General features: G+C 50.7%; 2 protein-coding genes across 5 annotated transcripts in view; one reads left to right on the top strand and one right to left on the bottom strand.

Moving 5' to 3' along the window:
* CD40 (CD40 molecule) overlaps positions 1-575 on the bottom strand; it is a 6,383-nt gene extending 5,808 nt beyond the window's left edge. The window contains exon 1 of the mRNA XM_018073791.2: positions 526-575. Coding sequence (XP_017929280.1) covers positions 526-575 — 50 coding nt within the window. The remainder of the gene's footprint in view (positions 1-525) is intronic.
* Positions 576-1,715: 1,140 nt separating this feature from the next.
* On the top strand, positions 1,716-19,290 carry NCOA5 (nuclear receptor coactivator 5). 4 transcript variants are annotated; one of them, XM_029960322.1, is made up of 10 exons: positions 1,716-1,758; positions 4,682-4,869; positions 5,348-5,455; positions 9,359-9,425; positions 12,857-13,216; positions 13,465-13,580; positions 13,706-13,832; positions 14,483-14,682; positions 16,655-16,978; positions 17,363-19,290. In XM_029960322.1, the coding sequence occupies exons 2-10, from the start codon at positions 4,707-4,709 to the stop codon at positions 18,016-18,018; spliced, it is 2,121 nt and encodes a 706-aa protein (XP_029816182.1). In that variant the 5' UTR covers positions 1,716-1,758; positions 4,682-4,706; the 3' UTR covers positions 18,019-19,290. The 4 variants fall into 4 exon arrangements, with proteins under 4 accessions (XP_029816182.1, XP_029816184.1, XP_029816181.1 ...); XM_029960321.1 differs by lacking the exon at positions 1,716-1,758 and adding an exon at positions 3,126-3,155 and having other exon boundaries at positions 4,683-4,869; XM_029960323.1 differs by lacking the exon at positions 1,716-1,758 and having other exon boundaries at positions 4,683-4,869; positions 9,327-9,425.
* The last annotated feature ends 3,936 nt before the right edge of the window (positions 19,291-23,226 follow it).

Here is a 23,226-nt window from a genome sequence, read left to right as displayed (position 1 = left end):
GGGGAGGGGAGCGCCTGTGCAGCCCCCCCTCCCCGGCAGGAGCTCCAGGTTTCACTTCTTTTTTCCCGACAGCAGCTCAGAGCTGCAGCTCTTGCGAGCACCTCTGAGCTGTGGCCCTGGAGAATCCCCCGTGGCTATGAATCTGGAGGGCCCCCACAGCTGTGACCTTGGAGAGCCCCAGAGGCTGGGACCATGAAGAACCTCTGTGGCTGCAACACTGGAGAGCCCCCACAACCACCACAAGCCCCACACACGTCAGCCCTGAAAGGGGAAGGAGTGACAGCACCAGGGCCTGGCTGTGCCTCCATCTAAGTTCCCCAGAAGGGTTGCCAGCAGGCCCCAGGGAACTTCCAGCTTCCCTGCCCATTCTGGAAATGTTTCCTGGACTCCCCTTTCCATCATGGTGGCCGGGCAGCGAGTGGCAGCTCCTCAGCATTCCTTGGTGCCCCAGTCACACAGGGCACTGCCGCCCTGTCCCCACAGCCACACTGTGCCCCCTCTGTCGTGGTGCCTGAGAGGACATACCACAGCCGCCACTTCCTTGGTCTCCCAGACTGGTGGCCATGCGTGGCCATCGTGGCCATCGCCAGGTCACAGCTGCTCCTGGGGAAATTGGGAACCAACCGCATGCTCTGGATTCCCCAACCCGATGTCACTCCCCAGCCTGATGTCACTTCCCAGAACTGACTCGCTTAGGAGCACAAAGGGTCCCAGGGGGACTCTCAAGGGCAGAGGGAGGTGGCAGTGGCGGAGAGGGGATTTCTGGGCCTGACTCCCCTGGGCCCGGCCTGGGAAGTCCCCACAGCCCCAGGCACTGGCTGTGCAGGGTCCCCTGTGGCCCTGGGCTGTGAGTGCCCCTTGCTCCTGGTCCTGGGTGGCAGCAGGACCTGTTGCTCCCAGGCAGCAGGAGCTGCTCCAAGGGGAGCCCCTACGGGAGCCCCTGATGCTGGTGCTCGCACTGCAGGGCAGAGCAGCATCGGTGCTGCTGCTCAGATGGCCCTGGGGCTGGGGGTGCAGCACAGGGACCCTGACCCCTGAGCAGTCTTAGCTCCAGTCCCCATCTGATCTCAAACCTGACCCCGGTCCTGGTCTGATCCCAATCCCGGTCTGATCCCAATCCCAGTCTGATCCCAGTCCCTGTCCCAGTCTGATCCCAATCCCGGTCTATCCTAGTCCTAGTCCTGATCTGATCCCAGTCCCGGTCTGATTCTGGTCCCAATTCATGTCTGCTCCCAGTCCCACTCCCAGTCTGATCCCAGTCCCGGTCTGATCCCAGTCCCGGTCTGATCTCAGTCCCGGTCTGATCCCACTCCCAGTCTGATCCCAGTCCCGGTCTGATCCCAATCCCGGTCTGATCCCAGTCCCGGTCTGATCCCAATCCCGGTTTGATCCCAGTCCCGGTCTGATCCCAATCCCGGTCTATCCCGGTCGCGGTCTCGTCGCCTCCCCCGCGCGAGGTCCGGTAGCGCCACCCAGCGGCCGCACCCTCCCGTCCTCCTCTGGACTACAACTCCCGGCGTGCCTTGCGGCGCGGCCCGCGGTGCATGCCAGGATCCAACCCCTTTCCTCGGTAGACATGGCTGGCGGCCCGTCGCCGCGCCGTGCCGTAAAGCGTGGCGCGCTCGCACCATAGCGATCGCGGCTCTCTCCGTCAACTCGCTTTGCGACGGCGCCGTGCCGGCAGCGGCAGGGTTGGTGAGCCTTTGGTCCTGGCGCAGCGGCAGGCCTGGGGGGCTCCGGGACCGGGCCGGCAGCGGCGTGAGTCTGGCGGGACCGCCGGGCCGCCGCTGCGCCGACCCCGGCCGAGCGGCGCGCGGCAGCGAGCGCCCAGGGGGCGGCCCGGTCGCTCCCGGCGCGCCGGCTGGGCGAGGCCAGGGCGCGCCCCGCGGCCTGCGGCGGGCCGGCGCCTCCGCCGCGCGTTCAGGGCGGCTGCGGAAGCGCCGGGGCTCGGGGCGGGCGTTGAGCTCGCGCTGGCAGCGCCCGGGCCTGGCCGGACGTGCGGGGCCGAGGGGAGAGGCGGCCCGTAGGAGCGGCGGCCCGGGAGCTTGGGGGGTGCCCGCGGCAGTCGGGGACGGGAGAAGGCGGGAGCGCTCCCGGTTAACCGTGTGCGCGAGGCCGGGGCGGGCGGCGGTCGGCCCGAGGGGAGACCCCCGCTCCTCGGCACCGCTGCCTTCTGCCCTCGGTGCCAGCTGTCCCTGCCGGGCCCGCGGACTTCTCGCGGAGTTGTGTCGTGTTTCGCTTGTGGCAAATTAGCTCCAATGCACCACTCCGGCAGAGTCTTGCTTCCCGAAGCTGTAGCGCTACTAATAAACAACTTTGGGTTTAAGTATAAGGTTTTTAGAGATGTGGCTTTAATTAACTTCCAGAGGATTTGTTGGCGCAGGAGGTGCCGTGGGCTGTCCTGTCATAGTTACTCCGCGGGGAATTGGCACCTTTAAGCTACCCTGGTGCCTCTCTGGCTGCATCCATACAGAAAGATTTAATGTAGGAATTAGTTGTTCACCTGGTGTAGCGTGGCTAGGGCTGGGACAACAACATTCGTTTATTCTGGTCTTATGATCACTAAATGGCCCTTAACTATGTGATCAACTGCGTGGGAAATGGTCAGAGCCGGGAAATGCTCTTAGATGGAAGTTCTGGAGTAACTCAACTCATCTGAGTGTTGGGATTGAAGTGGGAAAAAGGCTCCCTGTTTTTCTTCACGTGGAAAGCTCTTGCACCTTGTTCCTCAGCCACCCCCACATCCCCACCCTTGAGGAAAAGAAAAGGGAGTTTCTTACAGCTTTTTATGTTGCAAGTGAGATGTCCCAGCAGCAGCTGGGGGCCTGTTTGACACCTGTTTGCTGTGTGTGTCTGTGGCATCCCCGAGACCACCCGCACAGATGTGGCCCCAGCAGGTGTTTGCAGGGGCTCTGTGTCCCCATGCCTGTCCCTGGTGGTGCTCAGAGCTGGAGAAGGAATCCTGCTCCTCATGGGAACTTGGGCCAGATGGGTCCTTCCATGTTTTATTGCCACTTTGTCATTTTGGGGGAATTTTGAAAACTTCTTTCCCCTCAGCTGCAGGGAGTAGTGGAATAGAAATCCCGTAGTGGAATAGAAATCCAGTGCTTCCATGCAGAAAAACGTGATGAGATTTGGCCCTTCTGATGGGGAAGGTAAAATTCTATATATGCATGTGTGTGTGGACAAACTTGCAGGACGATTGGGGCAAAAGTGATGGAGAGAATGAATTTTGTTGAATTTTGGTTTCGGTGTTGGGTTTTTTTCCTCCTCCCTGTTCTGGCAGTTCATTTTAAGAAGTTTATTAGGCAGGGAGCTGTTCTCTGCCTCCCATTTCTGCAGAGTTTCCCAAAAAATGGGAAGAGTGATACAAATGTGAAATTGATTGATCTCTAAAGAATAAATAAATAAATTTTATGTCTCAAATCTGGAGTAGATGTATTTTTCATGCCAGTTAAGTGTTGTAAAAGTATTTATATGAAGCTGGGTTTATGTTTTTGGACATTTGACTTGTTTTATTTAGAGATAACTTTTAAATTGTATCCTCTAGGTTGCTGCTAGGGATTGTGGTGGTTGTAGGCACCACATGATTAACAGGAGAAGTTTTTGTTGATACACTCAATGTCATCAGCTTTCTCTTTCCAGGCTTCTTGCATGCTGCAAACAGAAAATCCCATCCTGCATTCCTCTAGGTGAATGTTTAGGAAGTAGGACAACTTTATTAAATAGTTTTCAAACTTTCGAGTTCATCTTGAAAGTTCCAGGGTTATCCGTTTCTTTAAGCTTTATCTGGTGGTGAATTTTAAACCAGAAAGTCTGAATTGTGGGGGTGGTGTTTCTTATTAGCTCGGTAGTGTTTGTTATGTTATTTTTTGTTTGTTGGGTTTTTTTTGTTTTGTAATTGTTCGAGTGAGTTTGTGCAGTGAATGTTGCTGACTGCTCCAGCTGTGTGCAGGGGTGTGGGCTAAGGGAATGTGCTTTTGCTGCATGGGGGAGGTGAGGAAGGGTGCAGCATTTACCTGGGGGTGGTTAAATTCCCAGCTGTGGACCCGCCTGCTGTGGGAGCTGACATCTCCATGGGGACAGGGATTTGCTGTCTAACGGGTATGGGTGAGCAGCTTTGCTTTCTGGAGTTGGAAAGCTGAGATATCACATTTAGTGAAGTGATCCAGGTGTGGTCGCTCAGGAGCGTTTCAGCAGTACTTCCTGATGCCTCATTCCAAGCCTTATTGGAATATTTGGGTGCTGTTATGCAATGTTGCAATGAGTGTTTCCTTTCCGCTTATTAAAATATTGCATAAATTTCAACGCTTCTTGCCAGTGGATTGAAGAACTAGATGTGACAACAATGGGTGTATTGCAAAGCTTAAAGTTAAGGCTTTTTAGTGGAAAATTAGTGCTATTTGTATCTTAGGTTGGAGTTAAACCATTAAAACCTATCTGCAAAATAATTAGGTTTGCTACCTTTCGGTATTACAGAAAAGCTCAACCAAAATGCTGCAGTGAACGTTTTTGCCTGACCTCTGTGTCCCTCATATTAAGATTTCTCTGGAGTGAAGTTTGCGTCAAGCAGACCCAGTTGGCTTCTAGTCTGCAAAGCTGTTAAGTTTAATCTTGTTCCAGTTTAATTTTAATGTCATGGATTGAAATTATATGCATGGCCATTTTTCTTTTTTGCGAAGAGTTGGATTTGGAACGAAAGCAAAATGGCTCGAGGACGCAAGAGCAATAGCATCAAACAGAGCGACTTCACTAACAGCACCAATCCTCAGGATTTAGAGAGAAGACTTTTTGTCGGCAATTTGCCCACAGACCACATGACTCGTGAAGAAATGGAAGAGATATTTTCAAAATATGGCAAAATCAGGGGTTAGTATATTATCTTATGGCTTTTCGTGGCAGGGATCTCAGTGAGAAATATCGCTTCATGCTTGTCAAATGCTATTTGATGGTGATGAGAGGAGTGACTAATGTTGTTCCTAAAAAGTGACCTTTTAATGATAATTTTCTCTGGAAAAGTGATTCCTTCAGTACAGCTCAAACGTAATGCAAATATATCAGCTGTGTTTTAGCTCTTGGGGTCACGGTGTGATGCTACAATGCTCTTTCAAGTGACTTCTTAGCCTCTCAAGTCAAATCTTGGTCACTTCATGGGCTGTATTTTGGTCACTGCCTTATCAGAAGGGAGTTGATCAGAGCCTTTGAGCTCTGCATTTTGGTTCTGGTGGATTTGATTTTTCCCAGGAAGTGGGTAGAGCCCCTGTGGGAGTTCAGCTGGTGGGGTTAGGTGTGGGTCGGCACTGTGGCGCGGTTGTAACTGGTCTTGCCCTGCTGTTAACTCTTGCAGCCCTCAGCATGTACCATGGCTATGGGTTCGTGCAGTATGACCGTCTAGAAGATGTCCAGGCCGCTCTGGACGGTGAGAAGGGTCGCCTTTATAAAGGGTATAGATTAGGTAAGGAAAACTGCTCCGCGCTCTCCTGACCCCAGCATGCGTTCGGGAGAAAGAAAGAGTGCTCTGGTTTTAAAGCTCCTTGAAACTTGCCCGGCCTTGGTCTCAAATCACTTTTGCTCAGTGTGGATTTGCCTCCTGAGTTCCCACTCTGTGCTCCACCTGCAGTGTGGCTCACCTTGCTGCCCGGGTCTTACTCTGAATTTTTACATGGTAGCGTTTGGGAAGCTCTCTTACCCTGGGTAAGAAACTGTGCAACAAGTAAGCCCTGGAAAGCGATCCTTGAAACCGCCAGCACGGTTTAATAACATTTGTAAACCAAAACTGGCCTTCGTCTTGACATGCTCAGAGAAATTGGTCACAGCACTTAGCGGCTGGTTGGATAAGTAACCTTAACTCAGATTTTTGCCCATGTGGAACCAGCCCGTTAAGCAGTGCTATAAATACTGAGTACTTTAAAAAGGACATTTTCATAAAGATGCAGATAATTCTGCTAAATGTGCTGGGAGCAGACTTAAATGGAAATGAATGGTTAGAAATCCACGAGTAATCTTCTAAATGGAAGGAAAAAAATTACTTTGAAGTAAGCCTGTGCTAATTTGAAGAAAAACAGTTTGACTTAGAAAAGAATGAAAGGAGCAATAAATAGTATCCTGTGGGAAGGTGTGCGTACAGTAAAAAATAGGAGCCTGGAGATGGAAATGGAGGCAAATAGATGAGGAGGGTAGAAGGATACAAGAAGAATTGATGTCCAGCATTGTCCAAGTGTATTGGCTGTTTTAGAAACTAGAAGGTAACTGACTGGAAATGATAAAATTTCTTACTGGAGAGGACCAGTTAATGTTTCTGCTCTCTGTTTTTGAAGAGGCAGAAGGTGTGTTTAATGTAATTTCTATTTCAGTAGCAAAACAAAAAAAGGTAAAACAGCAGATACTAAAACTAGACCTCTCAGAAGAATTAACATTTGTGAGGCTCAGTGAAATGCAGAGCTGCCTAGGCTGTTACTGGTGTTTTTCCACAAGCCTGGGAGAACTAGGGAGTTTCCAAGGAGCTAGGAGAGTGCTGCAGGTGAGCCAATAGGCAGCGTAAATGGGATGAGCCTGGCATCAGTGCCTGGAAACAGAGGGATTCTTTCACCTGACACTAGTGAGAAGGGAACTGATTAGTGCCAATCAAAATAAATCCTGTCGAACTTACTCTTATGGTGCTGGAAGTAGCAGATGTACAGATTGTGTAAGGGGTTTGATTTGCTAAGAAACTAGAACAGTTAAAACCAACAGAGTTAAATGGGTCTCACATGAATGTCAGCGTAACACAGATGGAATATCTCAGTGCTTTGAGTCATGGTCTGGAAAAACTGATTCCTGGCCATACAGTGCTTTTATAGGTGACTTGGAGAGAAAATAATGTTTTACAAAGAGAATGAGATAATGAGGATTGAGTCACTGATGGTGAAAGGACCTGGACTTCTTAAGCTGGATGCAGACAGACCTGAGCTTTCAGTGAAGCCGAAAGGGAGGGTCTGTGCCCGGCCAGTGCTTTGGACATCCTTGGCCCTACAGAACACAGGTGTGCAAGTAGGGAGGTTTTGGTACCTGTGGGGTTTTGCTGCTGGAATATCATGTTCAGTTCTGCTTTGCCTGGTTCAAAAAAGGATAATGCTAAATTGGAGAAGCCCTGGTAAAACCTGAGAGAGAGGTTTAGAGTTAAAGAACAAAACTAGAAAAGCCTCAAGAGGGAAAGGAGTGATGTGATCTGTGTGTTACAGGCAGACCTGGAGATCAAGGAGTTTTAATCTGGTAGGCATAGGTGTGACAATTCCTTAAATGGGAATAAATAGTTTTCTTTAACAACAGAGTAATTGGCTTCTGGAGTAACTTATTGGAGCTGCGGTGGTTTCTGTGCTCTGAAGACTTTTAAATTGGAATTGCATGTTTTGCTAAAAGATAAGCCCTAGTTCAGTGCCACTGCTGCACTTGAGAGAGGAATGTGATTCCAGAAACTCCTGTCACCTGTGTTTGCTCAGAAGGTTACACTGTGTGATTACAGTGGCCTTGTCATCTCAAAATCCTACAGGATAGAAGACTTTTTGTTTGGGTTTTTTTTTCCTGAAGTTTTGTCAGTGTTCAAATACTTGACTTGTAAATGCTATTCGCATTAAATAAAGTGTTATTAAATCTGTTCATTTTGCACAAGAGATGGATCCCTGTCAAAGGTGGTTTTTTTTTCTTCTAGTTAAGTATTTTTGTGCAGAATTAAATACTTTTTTTTTATTTGAAATAAATGTATTGGGTGTAAAAATCATAATAGGTTTCTGCAATGGCATCTTAAAACAGAAAATAAAAATAATCTTAAACCAAAGAAAGCAGCTAGTGTCTTGCTTAAAGGTAACACTTGACTTTAAGGGGAAAAAAATTACCAACTAAATAATAAATGCAAGGAGAACAGTTACTTCAGCTATGCAGACTGAGTATTAAATATAATTGCTAATAACTCAACAAGGTAAAAGGTTTGGGGAGAGTTTAACTCCAGTGTAGCATCATACAGGTATTTCCACAAATGCACAGAAGTATTTTCCTGTCTTTAGTGACTAAAACTATGTAGAGAGTAAATGTCCTCCACATGTAGTTTGTGACAGTAGAAGCTGCAGCTCTGTTTGTTCCTGGAGAGATGCTTTGGGGTCCTGTGAATGTTGTTATGCTGCAGTTGTAGTTAATGTTCAGATTGTTCTCGCTTTTCTCCCCCCACAGAAAGGGAACATGCTGCTGCTTCATTGACAACAAGAGCAAAAATTAGACCTGATCCCTTAATTCCAATTTTAGTCTTGGAAATAATAAAGGACAGTTTGGGAAGTTACAGAATATATTAAGACTGAGTCTGCTAAAGACACTGTCGCATGTTTATTCTCTTGCAAGGGCTTTGAAAGTAGTTAATGCAAATAACTCATCAGAAATGTTAATTGTTGATAGATTCTGAGGGAGCAGATAGGGCCTAGGTTTGGTTTGTTCTTTTCCTTAAAAGGCTCTCAGTAAAATGTCCAAAGTCACTTCTATTTGCTCTTGCCCCACTCCAGTGCATTCTTTCATCTCCAGTCAGCTGTCATGGGAGACTTTGTTTCTTAACAGTAGAACAGTGTGGGTCCCTGCCAGTTCTGGGCAACTTCACTTTTGCTGGTTGAGAACAAGACTCTGTTTCTTCAGCTCTCTTACTTCTTTGTGTTTCACTTCATGGAGTTTTTCATGGAGATGTTCAGAAGCCAACCAGTTTTCAAATTTCCCGTCTGTTGCCTCAGTTTGCATCCTGTTAACAGTGGTGTTTTGAGTGCACCATGTTGACTTCATAAGGAGCTTGTGCTCCAGGCTCCTGGATCCCATTTCTTGGTGGTGGGGGCTGTGCACCTTAACTGCAGCAGTCCCTTGGAAGGCAGTTGCAAGTGCCACTTGAGAACCCTTGGATTATTTCTGACAAGGGTAGCGGCATGCTCCGTTGAACAGGACTGGCTGTGAACTTAAGACTGTGCTGGCCATCATACCTTTCTTGGAGGTTTTCAGACTCTGCTTTTTCTCCTAGAGTCCATGAGTCGCTTTCTGCTCGCTCATAGACTGCAGAAGAAAGAGGTTCTCTTATGGAATGAAGAGTCTGGATGTAGGCCTGAACATGCAGGGTTAAAACTTCACCCAAAGCTGTCCACCCTATTTTGAAGTCAGAGAAATCCATGAAATTTTCATTATGTTGTACTATCTAAACTTAATAAAAAATTGTCAAAGTGACAATGTCTCTCTGCTGAATGGATTTTCTTGCACCATCTGGATGTTGTTGAGCTTAAGTTGCTTTCATTTGAATTGTGCTGATGATCTTTTTTTTTGTTTCATAGCATTGAACAGATGGGTTGATTATTCTTTACAGATATTAATAAAGCAGTGGAAAGAAGAAATATGAATAAGGCTTCATCAAGGTCCAGTCCGACACGAAGGTAAAGTACCTGGAAGCAGTGAGTTATACTAGGAATTCAGGCCTCCAGGGCATGAGCCCAGCGGCCTGTGCTAAATGTCTGTGTCTCTTCCCTACCGCCACCTCCCCACTCAAACAGCGATGCTCCGGTGAGACAGTCGGGACGGGGCTGCTCCACCTCTGGGAGCCCTTCTGGCTCTGACACCTCGAGGGGCACGAGGGAAACCTCGTGTCTACTGCTGTTACTGCAGCCAAGTGTTAGGTTTTGCAGCACAGGCTGTAAGAGCCTTGTGAGGAAGAGTACCCTTGATGTTTGCTCCTGCCTCCAGCATCGGAGAAGCCGAGGCATAGCTAAAGAATGCCAAGGGGTTACAGCACAGCACCGGGAACACTGGAGAGGACTTTGGGGTCTTGCCTCTTCTGATGGTGAAAGCTACCAGTGTGAGAATGAGACTGGAAAAGAGCACTTGAATGAAGCACAAGACAGAGCAAAATGTCTCTTGCATGGTCCTGCCTGCACCTGCGCTCGTGTTGTCTGTGCCTGGAGCCCCCACAGTGTGGTACTGACATGTACCCTCCAGCTTCTGGTTCACCACTTCTCAGTGGGCACAGTGTGACTTCCCTCTGTGTGGGAAGTCACAGGCAAGGGGAGAAGACGTGGATGGACCTGCCACAGGAAGATTACTTCAGTTTCCTTTCCAAAGCATTACTAGGGAGCACACAAAGACGTGCTGTGGTGTAGTTTGGTATAAGGCATCTACCCCTGTGCTTGTACTGTAAAGTTTTCCACACAGAGGAGTGGTTCTTGTTGAACTTGAAGGTAATCAAGCTCCCACGTGTCTGGTGTTCTTCACTAACTTGACCAGTTAAATTACCAAAAATGGGAAAAAAGTGCAACTAGCAGGACGTTTACACCAAAAAAAAGCCCAGAGAATGAGTAGCTTCAATTCTTGGCACCATTTATGTTTTTTATGCGTTGCACTTACCCCGCACAGGGCCAGATGTGCCTGCAGAGACCAGTGGGTGGGTGTCAGGCCCAGGAAATGCTTTGGGCACACAGCTCTTGTTCTGTGGGTTCCCGTGACGATGCAGCAAACCTTGGGCCAAGCAGAGTCAGGTGTGCTCCGTGCTGGTGTGAAGACCTTGGGAGTACGTGAGCAGCAGGCGCTGATGGCATGTCTTTGGCACCGTGCAGCACTGCAGGGGTGAGGGGCAGGCACCCATGCCAAGAGCACTGGTCCTTGGACCATGCTGCAGAGGGACAAGCAGCAGGCACTGATGCCATGGGCATCGGAACCTGTGACACCCTGCCTGTGAGAGGTGCCCATGTCGTGGCCCTAAGGAGCACTGAAGGTGCGTGAGCCACGCTGCTGTGGGCACCAGGCTGTGAACTGAACTGCCACGGCTGCCGAAGGCTTTGGTGCCCCTGTGACAGGCACTGGATTCCAGCTGGCACTGCAGCCATCGTGGTCATCCCATGTGGTTAGCACCAGGTCCCACACTGCACCGTGGGCGTGGGAGGCGATGAGCTCTCAGTCATCAAGTCCTGGGCGTGGCTGTGGGCGATGGACTCTGGCCCACGCCATGGCCTGGGATCACAGCTGCCGAAGCGGGGGGGCAGAGCCCTGCGCTGCCGGGCCGGCGGTGCCGTGTCCCGAGCAGGTGTGGGTAGTGGTGCCAACACTGCAGGAGTCGGACCATGGAGACTGAGGTGTGGAAGCAGAAGGAGCTGTGCCTTTGTGCTGCCACCTCCCTGGAGCTGGGCAGCCACACGGGCACGAGAGCCGAGGGGACCTGTGCCACGTCTCTACTTCTGTCGCAGTTGTGTGTTGTTCATTCCGGATCTTTTTGTCTCTGCAGATAATGAATGTGGCCTGTTCTGGTCACCCCCACTCCAGCAGAATAAATGTCATATGCCAAACAATTCCCCTGCATCTGGCTGTTTTGCTAAATGGTCTCACAGCTACGGAAAGATCAGCCACTCGACCTCCATTAGAGCAAGTCAGAAGTTTCCCCTGAGCTTCTGCCATTGTTCACTGTAGGTTTGGGGGGAAGAGGGCCATGACTCTCACGAGATGTGATTTCAATGCAGATCACAAACAAAAAGCACATTACCTGTCAAAGAGGCTGAGGGAGTTTGCACTCGTTTGTCTGCAAATAGTGTGTCTCTTACAGGAGGAGGCTGTTTATGCTCTTGGTGGCAACTCTAGTTTGTCCCAAAATCTGGCTTGTATCTGACACACAAACAGAGAATGCCAGCACTCCTGTGTGTCCCCAAGCACAGCTGAGTGTCCAACACCAAAATCCATGCACAGACTCTGCTCCTCCGTCTTGTCCGCTCTGCCTGACCCTGAACTTGGGCACATCCGACTCGCTGTTCTCTCCAGGTGACCATTACATGACTGCACTGCAGTGGGCACAGACTTACGTTCTGCTTGTCTTTCATGAACTAGATTAGGCTGGTTGAGAACTGTAAAAGTCTTGTCAAGTTTGGGAAATAAAAAGATTCAAAAAGCTCGTTTTTTTCCTGATGGTTGTCAGTATTTTGGGGGAAGAATATTCCAAACACATCAAGCGCAGTAGTTTCTCTGCAAGTTTTTTTTATGTTTGGCTTTGACTACAGTGAAGTTATGTTTTTTTCTGGAAAACAGAGTACAACTTGGAAAAAACACTACTGTTTTGGGGAAAGATGAAGACTGGAACATTATTCTTCCTTGCCTGTGAAGACAAAGTCTGAATGAGCTGGATCATTCAGATCCAACAGAGAAGCCTGTTGCGGCTGCTGAAGATGCAGTGCTGGTTGGGTTTAGTACCCTCTTAACATGTGGCATCATAAACATAAGACTGGTTCTCTACGGAAATATCCCTCAAATCCAGGACACGGCAATAACTGTTATTGCTTTCTGTCAGCAGCACAAATGCAGCCACAGCGTGGACCCTGCAGTGTCTTTGGTCACAAGCTGCTCCTTTTTTAATCACACGCCAGTAACATTGTGTCAGGTGTTCTGCTGTCACTGACCAGTGAATTTAATGGATCCCTTGAACGCTCCTGGCTATCACATATTTGTAGGTAGTGGCCTACATCACCTTAAATTCTCTCAGAGAATTTGCAAAACATGTTTGATGGATGATCTGTGGCTGACATTGGAGGACAGAAGCCTTGAAATGGTCATTTCTGAAGTGCCTGTTCACTTCTTCCACAGGTGCTCTACACTTTTAGTGATGCTCCATTAAATAGCTCTCTGGGTCTTGTTTGAGTGAACATTAGAATTAAGAACCTTCTCCAGACTTCTTCAAAAATATGATTTTTGGGCAATTTTTGCTGTTGTGGGAAAGGAGGGAGGATTCAGCTGCTGAGAGAAGGGTCGCTTTGGCACCTCAGGTAAGAGATCTAGGGGTAACCGTACCGGTGTCGTTTGCAGGCTAACGGAATTTCCCTGGTGTTTTCCTCAGAGAGCCATATGCCTACGGGGATGGCCGAGACGGCAGACGCGACCGCTCCCCTCTTCGGGGGAGCCCACGGAGGGACCCCAGAGATGGCAGGGATGGCAGGAACGGGCGAGATGCCAGAGACGCTCGAGACATTCGAGCCAGAGACATGCGTGACGCCAGAGACCACAGGGACCCACGGGACCTGCGAGACCCACGGGATATCAGGGATCCAAGGGACCTGCGGGACCCGCGTGATGTTAGAGATCTTCGTGACCCACGGGAGCCGCTGTATGACCGATACAGGGATCCGCGGGATATGAGAAATGCACGAGATGTGAGGGATCCACGGGATATGAGAGACCCTCGAGACCCCATGTACAGGTAAACTCAGCCGGATCGTGTTTGCCAGTTCGTTTTTATGGCATTTCTGCCACGCTGACTGTGCTGGTTTAGGTGGTATCAGGTGTTTAAGGAAATCACCCTGGCTGGGGAGAGTCATGCTGTGGGGAGTGGGTGGGTACCTCAGATATTAAACTCGGGGAGGGTCTGTGTGGGATGCACTGGCCGAAGTCAATGCCTGAGACTGTGCTGGAGCACGGAACCCTTTGCTGTTTCTGTGAACGTTGCAGACGAGATGAATCTTACGACCGTTACCTGCGCCTTGAGGACTATTACCGGCGCAAGGACGACTCTTACTACGACCGCTACAAGGACCATTTCGATAGAGCTCCAGTGAGTTCAGAGGGTGAGTGCCTGGAACACTTTAATGGGAGGGCGCAGGGGTGCTGCAGTGCCGACCCCGTGGTGTTCTTTGCCCCTCTGAGCAGGTCTAAAGGGCATCACTTGTTCTGTCCCTGCGGCTCGTTTCAGACCGCCTGAAGCGCGAGGAGCGGCGCCGGGAGGAGCTGTACCGTCAGTACTATGAGGAAATCAAGAGGCGTTTCGATGCAGAGAGACCTGTGGATTGTTCTGTGATAGTGGTGAATAAACAGACAAAGTAAGAAAATAGTTACGAACGGTTTTATTATTGCATGGTAGAGGAGAATGGATGTAAACTTAGTCCTGCCTTGAGGCTGTTTGTCTTATGGGTTGCTCTTGAGAAATGTGGTTTTAGAGTCCTCAGAAAGCTATAGCTCCTTGTTGCTCTTCTGGGAATATATGTTGATGAGATGTGGAAATGTATCTTGTGATTGCATTTATTTCCCCATTGTTACCTTCTCATACTTTTCTACCTACTCTTCATATCAGCCTGTCATGACAGACTGAGTTCTGTAGGTTGGCTGCTCTGCTCTGTACCCCTTGGATGTCTGCAGGCATAAATTTCCTCCCTTAATGAGTTCAGTTTAAACACATGTTTGTGTGAACAAATTTATAATAGCGTAAATCCCTTTGCAAACACTCTCTCTCAGCTAAGCCAAGGCTTGATTTGTAATTTATTTCAGTTAAGCTGAAATGACTGATTCAGATCAGAATAAGGGCTTTTCTATTACTGTAATGGGATTGCTTTAGTACTGTCCTGATAAACATAATGAAGTTGGGCAAGTCATCAGAAAAGCGAATCTGAGATGGTGGAGAGGGCGAATGTGCCAAGGTTTCTGTTTCTGTGTGTGACTGACATGTTAAACTGCTGGCTTTGCTTTGTGACAGGGAGTACGCCGAGTCAGTGGGGCGGAAGGTGCGGGATCTGGGCATGGTAGTGGACCTGATCTTCCTCAACACGGAGATGTCACTGACACAAGCCCTGGATGATGTGAGCAGAGGAGGGTCTCCTTTTGCCATTGTCATCACCCAGCAGCACCAAGTTCACCGCTCTTGCACTGTTAACATCATGTTTGGCACCCCACAAGGTACTGAGGTCTCAGTAGGCTGGGAACTGCGTGGTCACTCTGAACCTTTCTTTCAGGCAGAACCACACAGGACAAAGGTCATCCTTGCTGTCACATAAGTAGTTATTAATGAGTTGACACAGTGTCATAAACATGAATATCATTATTTACAAGCTCCCATAACACTCTATTTGCCCTTTGTCAAAAGGACTGTCTAATTCCTGCCAAGAGGGAATCTCAGATGTGTTCTTGGCTTCTAACACTGCTAACTTTCCTGTCTCAGGAAAAGTCATGGACCCCAGTGCTAGAAATGGCTGCACTGCCCTGGGAGATCTCTGAGTAATACCAGCCCAACCTTAGTCTATCACTTGTTGCTTTCAAAGAGAGCCTGTTTGGAATGTGACAAATTACAGGACACATTTCAAATGTGTTTTAATAAAGATTTGGTCTAGGTAGAGATTTGATGATGAAACTGGGAGGAGTTATAAAAAGATAGAACTACGAAGTGTTTGGGTATATGTGCTCTACTTTTTAGAGCCATTACACTTGTCACATCACTTTCCATTTCAAGGGATGACTTGGTTGTTGCATGAGGGTGGGTGTAGGTATTAAAAATGCCTTGTGAGAATGTGATCTAGGAAAGCAGCCTTTGCTCTGATCATAGACCTGTTCATATACTCTGTCTACACAGGTGACTGGTTTGACCGAAGTTGAGCTTTCAAAGGTTATTTCTCCCTTACTGTGTTCCCAAATAATGTTCTGTGAGTTCATCTGGGAGAGGAAATGTCTGAGTGCACAGTCAGTGATTGGTGTGTGCTCACTGACTGGAGAAGCCCAGTTTCTTTTAACATCAGATGCAGATGTGATAAGAGAGTTCCCTCATTTCCTGAAGGAACACAGCTCATGCACACTGTCACTGGGCTTTCCACTGCCCTTGGTTTTAACTCTTAACTCCTTTGGTTTAACACCTGTTAAACCTCTGGCGGGAGGCCAAAGCTTCTTTTCTGCACTGGATCTGCCGGTGTATCAGACCTGGTGGGAACCCCAGTCATTAGCTCATCCACAGCTCATTGCAGAGATTAAATATGCTCACTTCAACTGCTCGTGGCCACCTTTCCCTGCACAGTTGTTTCAGGGAACTCTTTCACAACCTTTGCAAAGCGTAATGTTAAAATGAACCCCAGTTTCCTGTTAGGTGGAAAAGGCTGGCAGGACTGGATGTTCTGCAGGTGTGAGAAGTGCCCTGCCCAGAGCTTTGGGCACTTTTTGGAAGGCAAAGACTCTTTTGATCTCCATGCTTAAATCTGTGTTCAGGGGAATGTTTGCCTGTGTGCTTTGGGAGGTTGAACTAATGACCTCAAAACACACTGTTGGAATTGTCACAGAAGAACTGGATTGCTGCTCGTTGCCCCAGAGTGGTGAACATGAGCAGCCATGTGACACTAAGCCAGTGCTGCTTCCTCCCCAGCTGCACCAGCACATGCGATGTTAAGGCGTTGGCAGTACAGAAACAAAAGTGTTCCCGTGGCTGTCCTCCTCTGGGAAGCCTACAGCCTTCAAAGGGCAAGCTTTGGATCTGTCCAAGGGTTTAGCAGTAAAATGACTGGGACTGTCTCCTCTTGGAGTGCTGAGGATTTATGTGAGAGGTAGAGGGAGCTGCTTTCCCTTTTAAGTGGTGAGAGGCAGGAAAGACATTTCTGGGATGACAGGATGTCTGCTTAGAGCTTTGGGCCTTGGAAGGAAAGGCTGGCCTTGCTGGGTGACAGCTGTGGGCCTTTTGTTGGCCTTGGAAATGTAACTGTTTCCGTGTGCCTGGGAAGCTCCCAAGTCTGCACTGGCACTCCCTGGGCAGTGCCTGCTGCTGACTGTGCTGTGCTGGTGGTCAGGGGGGAACGGAACCTCCCTCAGTGTCACTTCAGGTCACTGTCACTCAGGAACGGCACCTCCCTCAGTGTCACTTCAGGTCATTCAGAGTGTTTCTTTCCTTGTGCAGAACACCGCAACATGCCCCAAGCTGATGCCATGGTGCTGGTGGCAAGGAATTACGAGCGCTACAAAACAGAGTCCCGGGAGAAGGAGCGGGAGGAGATCGCCCGGCAGGCTGCCAAGATGGCAGATGAAGCTGTTCTGCAGGAGCGGGAGCGCCCACCCCCCATGGAGGAGGGTGTCAGAGGAGGTCACCCTCCTGGGATCCAGGCTCTCTTGAACCTGCTGGCAGACAATCGCTACCTGACTGCTGAGGAGATAGATAAAGTCATTAATTACCTGAGGGACCGGAAGGAACGGTTACTGCGGGGCAGCTCTGAATCTCTGCAGGGTGAGTCTCTTGGCCCCAGGCAAGGTTTATCATGTGGTTTGTGGCCCACGGGGCTGGGACAGGAGAGGAGTCCTGGGACTGCAGAGGAGTCTGGGAGCATGATTTTACTGAGATGGACATGTCCTTGGGAGTCCTGAGACAATTTAGAGTTTTCATGTGGAAGACCTTTTATAGTGGATTCTCTCAGGGCACCCACGGGACTGCCATAGCTGATTGGGTTGCTACACTCAGTTCTACAGTGTGGTTTGGGTTCCCAGAGCTGTGCAGCTCCAGTCAGAGGGTGGGTGTTCACTGGGTGTCTTTGGTACCAGTTTCACTAGTTTTCTTTAGATGCCCCTTCAAGGGCATTTGCAGAGGTTTAACCACCTTTCCTTCCTTTCCCAGCACCCATGTCAAGACAGTCTTTGGGGGCACCTTCAGGATCATCCCTGGGTAGTCAGTCCAGCCTTCCAAGCTCTCAGACTCATCAGGGTTCACAGCCTCTGGTCTCTACTCCTTCTGTTCCAGTATCCTCTTCTAATCCTCAGCAGGAGCTTCAAGCAAAAATCCTCAGTCTCTTCAACAGTGGGGCGGCAGCGGCAGCACCCGCCGTGGCAAACAGCAGTCCCGCGGCCCCCGCGGGCTCTTCGGGCAGCACTCCCAACCAGAACTTTGCTAACCTGGCCGGCGGGCAGCCCCGGCCAGCACAGATGAGTGCTGGAAATCTAAACCAGGCTCAGCAGAGATTGCAGACTCCAAGCACGCAGCTTCCTGCTCTGCCAGGCCCTTCGAGAAACGCGGGTCCGAGACCTGGGGCTCCTCCACAACCTCAACCGCTCTATGGTCAGCACCAAACCCGCCTCCCTGCGCCTGGCAGTGTGCCCGCTCAAAGGCCAGTGTCTTCTGGTATCAACTTTGACAACCCCAGTGTACAGAAAGCCTTGGACACCCTTATCCAGAGTGGTCCTGCGCTCTCCCACCTTGTGAGCCAAACTGTGGCCCAGGGGCGAGCAGGGTCCTCAGCCCAGCAGCCGATGGGTTCCTACCAGCGACACTATTAGAGCTGAGCTGTGAGGCCCGTTCCCCTTCCCTTTGCCATTCCATACTTATAGCTGTTTAAGGAGTCTCCCATCCTTGACCCAGGACAGATGCCCTGGACGTGCATGTCCTCTCCACTCTGGTGAGAGCGTACCCCCCACAGCATTGCTGCCAATGGTTGCTGGTGCTGCCCTCCTTCTCCTTGATCTGGTTAGCAGTGTTTGGAGCAGAATGCTTCGTTTTCTCTGCAGCACAGTGTTGGATCATTGGTTGTATTGTCCCATCACAGAAACTGCCGCAGTATCAGTCCTGCTGCATTTTCCTCATTCCCAGCACCTGGTGCACCTTCCCACTGAGCTGCAGTCTGGGCTCACTGAATGGTCTCAGTATAGTTTTGGGTCAGTGGTTTTGAGGAATTAAGGGACTGAACACAGCGTCGTGCTGATGGGCCTTGGACACCCACCACTGTGGGCACTATTTTTCTTTGGAATTTTTTATTTTTTTCTTCTTTTTTTAATGGTGTATAAGCCAGTTGGGAAGTACAGTGATAGTACTAGCAGCCAAAATCGTGAAGCACATGCCTGACCACTGCTCAGTAACCAGAACTGTGCCCTGCAGTCCCTCCACGCTGGCCTACCCTGTCCCGGCAGGGAGGCACGTGCTCCTCACCTCACCCTGTGTTGAGCACAGATCTGCAGCACAAGAGCTTCCAGCCAAGGCAGAGGTTTCAAATGGTCTGTCAGTTTTCCTACACCAAGTAATCAGTGTCAAGATCAGTCTGTTAAATTTGGTGTATAAATTTCCTTTTCTTACAGCCTTTGGGACGGTTGTTAGTGTAGATCAGCTGCAGCCATGCTGATGTGCTGCTGGCCCTCCCCTGGGAATACCTAACACTAAGTATGGGGGGAATCCTGCTCTCTGAAACCTCACCTTGTTGTTATGGGGCGTTCTGTCCATCTGAGGAGGAGAGGCAGTGCCAAGATGCAATACCATAATTTTATACGTTTTTTCAGTGCTTTGGCAGTGGACAGTGGAGTGGAAGATCAGGCAGTGATTCTTCACCGTGTTTTTAACCGGTAACATACTTTGATACCAGAACACAAAACATCTCTTAACTGTGTGGTCCTCCCTGTCATGGCCTTCTTGGAGTCTGTGGGCTTCCTACAGGGAACCGAGAGACACTGAGGAAGCAGAGGATTTACTTTGTCCCAGGTGGTTTTGTGTTGTAGCATTTCTTTTCTCTCTGTGCTGTTAACAAGAGGACATTACTTTCTAATAAAAGGCCGTAAAAATTATTTGTTGCATTTTTTGACACCTCAGTACTCCTGGAATACGTTATTCTGCTCTCCTGGATGAGCTGTGCCAGATGCTGCTCCGTGCTGGATGCTGAGCGGAACGCGTGCAGACCTTGCTGCGAGAGTGTCCGTGCTGTCTCAGTTTATAACACTTTGGTTCAAGGGACCTCACAGGTACTTGCTGTCACAGAGGACTGGGGTGATCCTGGGCAGTGTGTGGGGTCAGGGAGCAGCACGTGGCAGGGCTGGCAGGAGAGGTCAGGAGCCTCTCCAGTGGCCGGTGGTGGGAGAGGTGGGTAGGGCTGGTCCGTGTCACTGCCACAGCTGCTGCACAAGGTCGGGGTCTGTGAGTCCCTGTGCCTTCAGCACTGGCATCCCATGACTTCAGGCTGCTGTCACCCACACAGCCTAAATCTGGACAGCAGTGTGTCTGTCTGCCATCCCTCCTCCTGTCTCTGTTAGACCCATTCTCTGCCTCTACAACCCCGCAGCCAGGTAAAGCACCTCTGCTGGGGTGATCAGAAATCTGCATGAGGTGAAACGTAGGAACTGCGGCCCCTTGGGAGGGGCTGTTCCTCTCCTTGTGGTGTGCTTCCTCTGCAATCTGCTACTCCCTGTCAGGGTTTGCTCCGTGTTATGGCAATGGTGCAAAATAGCTGTGGAGACCTGGAAGCAAGTGAAAAGTCCCCGTGCAAGTAGTGAAGGGTGTAATAAAATCATTTATTGCATTTTGTGCAGACAGGAGTCTAGAAAAATGAATACAGGTAAAGCAATAAAGCAGTAACAGGGAGCATTCAACAGCCGAGGAGCCACTCCTCCATGGACACCTGCACAGAGAACACGGGGTCTGCACCGAGGCGGCCTAATGCACAACACTGAAACACGCACAGAAATTAAATGCAAGCCTAATACTTCTTTTTTTGGTTTGCAACCTGTTTTATTTACAAGGTTTTAAACTTAATTGCATTGCTCTGCACACAGATTCTCTAAAACACAAAGCATTCTAGGTCACTACATGTCTATTGAAATATTGCACTCGAATAAAAGTCACTTGAATGGACGGAGAACATCTAGCTACAGTGATTAAAAGAGTATTGAATGAACCGACTTCGTGATAACATTCATAACAAATATATTGCACATGTAGCACAGAAAGTGTTGTAACCAGCAAATCTCAGACCTTTCGGTCTTTCTGCTAGTTTTTAGTCCTGCTACACAGAGGAGGGTCTTGACTCTTCTAGTGCAACTCTTGCCTTTGTGCGGTCTCTTGTCCTTCCTCTTGTCCAGCCACGGACCAGCACCCGCCCAGGCTGGAGGCTGCCTGTGCTTCCCATCCCTGCTGCCCTGTGGCTCGCTGCCAGTGCTGTGTGGTGGCCACAGCGACCTGAGCTGCCACTGCCACTCGTGGGGGCCAGGGCTGTTGGCACCCCCGCAGCAGGGACCGGAGCACACGCCACCAGCGCTGTGCACTGGCCCTACGCTCCCCGCCTGCTGCGGCCACGCTCCAGCCCACCCTCCCGCGGGTCGTGCTGATCAGTGCTGCTCCCAGCAGCAGCCTGCCTGTGAAACAAACTGGGGGGTCAAGACCTTCCTGTCTGGAACAAACACCGGACCGTGTCTGCGCATGTGCCAAGGAGGAACTTGCATGTCTACCAGAGGAGGACACTGTCTTCACCACGGTGGAGCGGCAGAAGGGTGCTCCATGGGGAAACTGAACACTCACAGAGGCCAAACGTGCAGGGCTGGGTTTGTAAACTAACATGCAGTGCTGTCTGCTAAAACTGGCCCTCTCCAGCCGACGGCGAGGGGACGTGCTGTGGAAACCAGCTCCTGTCTTGCCACAGCCAAACTGCCTGGCAGGGGTGTGGGGGCAACCCTGGCTCTGTCCAGAGCTGTGCCCCTGCTCTTGCTGGAGGATGGGGAAGGGGAACACCTTTTTTCAGCAGTAGTGACGGAAAGGGCTGGCCTTCCTTCTCCCTGGTGGAGCCAGGACCATGGCTCTGCCGTCAGAGTGGAAGTGGTGCTGAGGGGAATGGGATCCACTGACGATGCTGGGGGGATGGAGCAAACCTCTCAGCAGAGAAGCGTGCCCTGGCTGCTCTCACGTCACTCCCAGCTGCCCTGTACCTGCAGCCGATGGAAGAGCCCCTCACGTGCTGCTGGGAGGGTGGGTGCTGTCTGCGTGAAACCTGCCTCTGCCCTCGGCACTGACCTGCTGGGGCAGGAGGGGACCGGGCTCGCTGCCTCAGGCCCAGCAGGGCAGCAGCCAAGCTGCAATTAGAGGGCAACTGCAGGGAGCGTGGTGGCATCTTGTGAAGAGGCAGAGCAGCTGGCAAGCGTTCGAGGCCCAACACCACGCGAACACATGAGCTGTGTGGGCAGCTGTGCCTCCCCCACTGCTGTGCCTCCCCCGCTGCTGCTGAGCTGCCTCAAATAATTTTGGGAGGCTGCAAACAGCACGTGAGCCTGTGTGTGGTGATGTAGGGCCAGCTCCAAGGGGTAGAGCAGCTAGACACTGGCAAAGTCCTGGTTCCCATGGGCTGCCCTTCCTGAAACTAAAGGAACTTTTCACTTGCAGACTCCAGACTGCTCTTCCCACAGCTGAGGCGGCGGCAGGACCGGAGAGTGCTGCCCTGTGCATCTGCACCGTTTGTCAGCCCCAAGCTCCTGTGCTGAAACCAGGTCTTAGCTCAGCCTGACAGTCCCACTGTAAACACGGAGCTCCCCATGCCCATGGGAGTGGCTTCCACAGCAGCATCTGTGACACAGACCTGCAGCCATGCAGGCAGCCGAGCTACCCTGGCAGAAAGTCTGGCTGTGGCTGGGACTGCTGCTGGAGACAAGGGAGGCACTTTGGGAGTGATGGAAATGTAGGAGCAAGGTATGAGCAGGCACAGATGTGCAACTGGGGCTTGGTTTTGGTCTAGGAGTGTGTCCAAGTAGTATCTTAGAGAGGAAAAAAAAACAACATCAAAAAACCCACTGCTTTTTATCCAAGCATCCCCAAATAGCTTTGGCCTGGACCTGGAGGAGTAGAGGAGCTCTGCAGAGGGAGCGGGGGCTGGAGTGTCCGGTGCAGAGAGTGTTTCCTGCTCTCAGGGAGGCAGGAGCCAAGGTTGGCAGGGGGGACGGGTGGGCAGGGGGCTGGGACCAGTCAGGGCTGCCCGTGTCAGGCAGGAGGCAGCTGCTGCCTGGACAGACACCTGTGGGGATGCTGCTGCAGCACCCGCTCCCTCCACACCTGCTGCAGTGCAGGGCAGCACTGGGGAGCTGGCTGGGGGTGCTGAGGGGGCAAGTGCTTCAGCGTGGGGGCTCAGCTCTGCCCGAGGACGAAGCGCTGCCTCGGGGGCCAGGCTGGCACAAAGCCGCCAGCGCTGCCGGGAGAGGGCAACTCTTAGCAGGCTGCACTTTGAGTGGAAGCTCAAATCTGCTGTGAAACAAGTTCAGAAAAGTCTGTGACTTCTTTTCCCTGAAAACTCTTAAGAAGCTAAATTGAGAAGAGAATGAACCTGCGACCTGGCCCTTTCCCAGGGGCTGCTGGTGGCTGGGGAAGGCTGCAGCCTCCACCACCGCTCTGGAGCACTCGGTGCAGCGGATGGGCTCCTGGTTTGTGCAGGAGCAGCCCGGCTCAGCTCCCTGTCCCTGCGGCCTGGTGCTAGCAGAGCCCTGCATCTCTCAGAATAGATATAGATCTCTATATATAGACTTCATCTGGTTCTATTAACATAAATATGATCACTTTAAAAATACACGTACTGTATTATGTACACTATGTACATGGGGCTGGGGCGGGCGCCGGCGGCACCCTGCTGCCCTCGCACCGCTTCCTGCGTGGTTCCTGGAACCGTTCACATTTGCTAAAAGCGCCTCAGTTTCTCTGCTGTGAGAGATGCTGGGAGGGAACGGCGACGGGGGCGACCCTGCAGCTGCTGCCAA

This window comes from Manacus vitellinus, unplaced genomic scaffold (genome assembly GCF_001715985.3).
Source record: "Manacus vitellinus isolate BGI_N305 unplaced genomic scaffold, ASM171598v3 scaffold_26_pilon, whole genome shotgun sequence".
Lineage (NCBI taxonomy): Eukaryota > Metazoa > Chordata > Aves > Passeriformes > Pipridae > Manacus > Manacus vitellinus.
The sequence above is the reverse complement of the archived record's forward strand: the minus strand, read 5'-3'. Positions and strand labels throughout refer to the sequence as shown.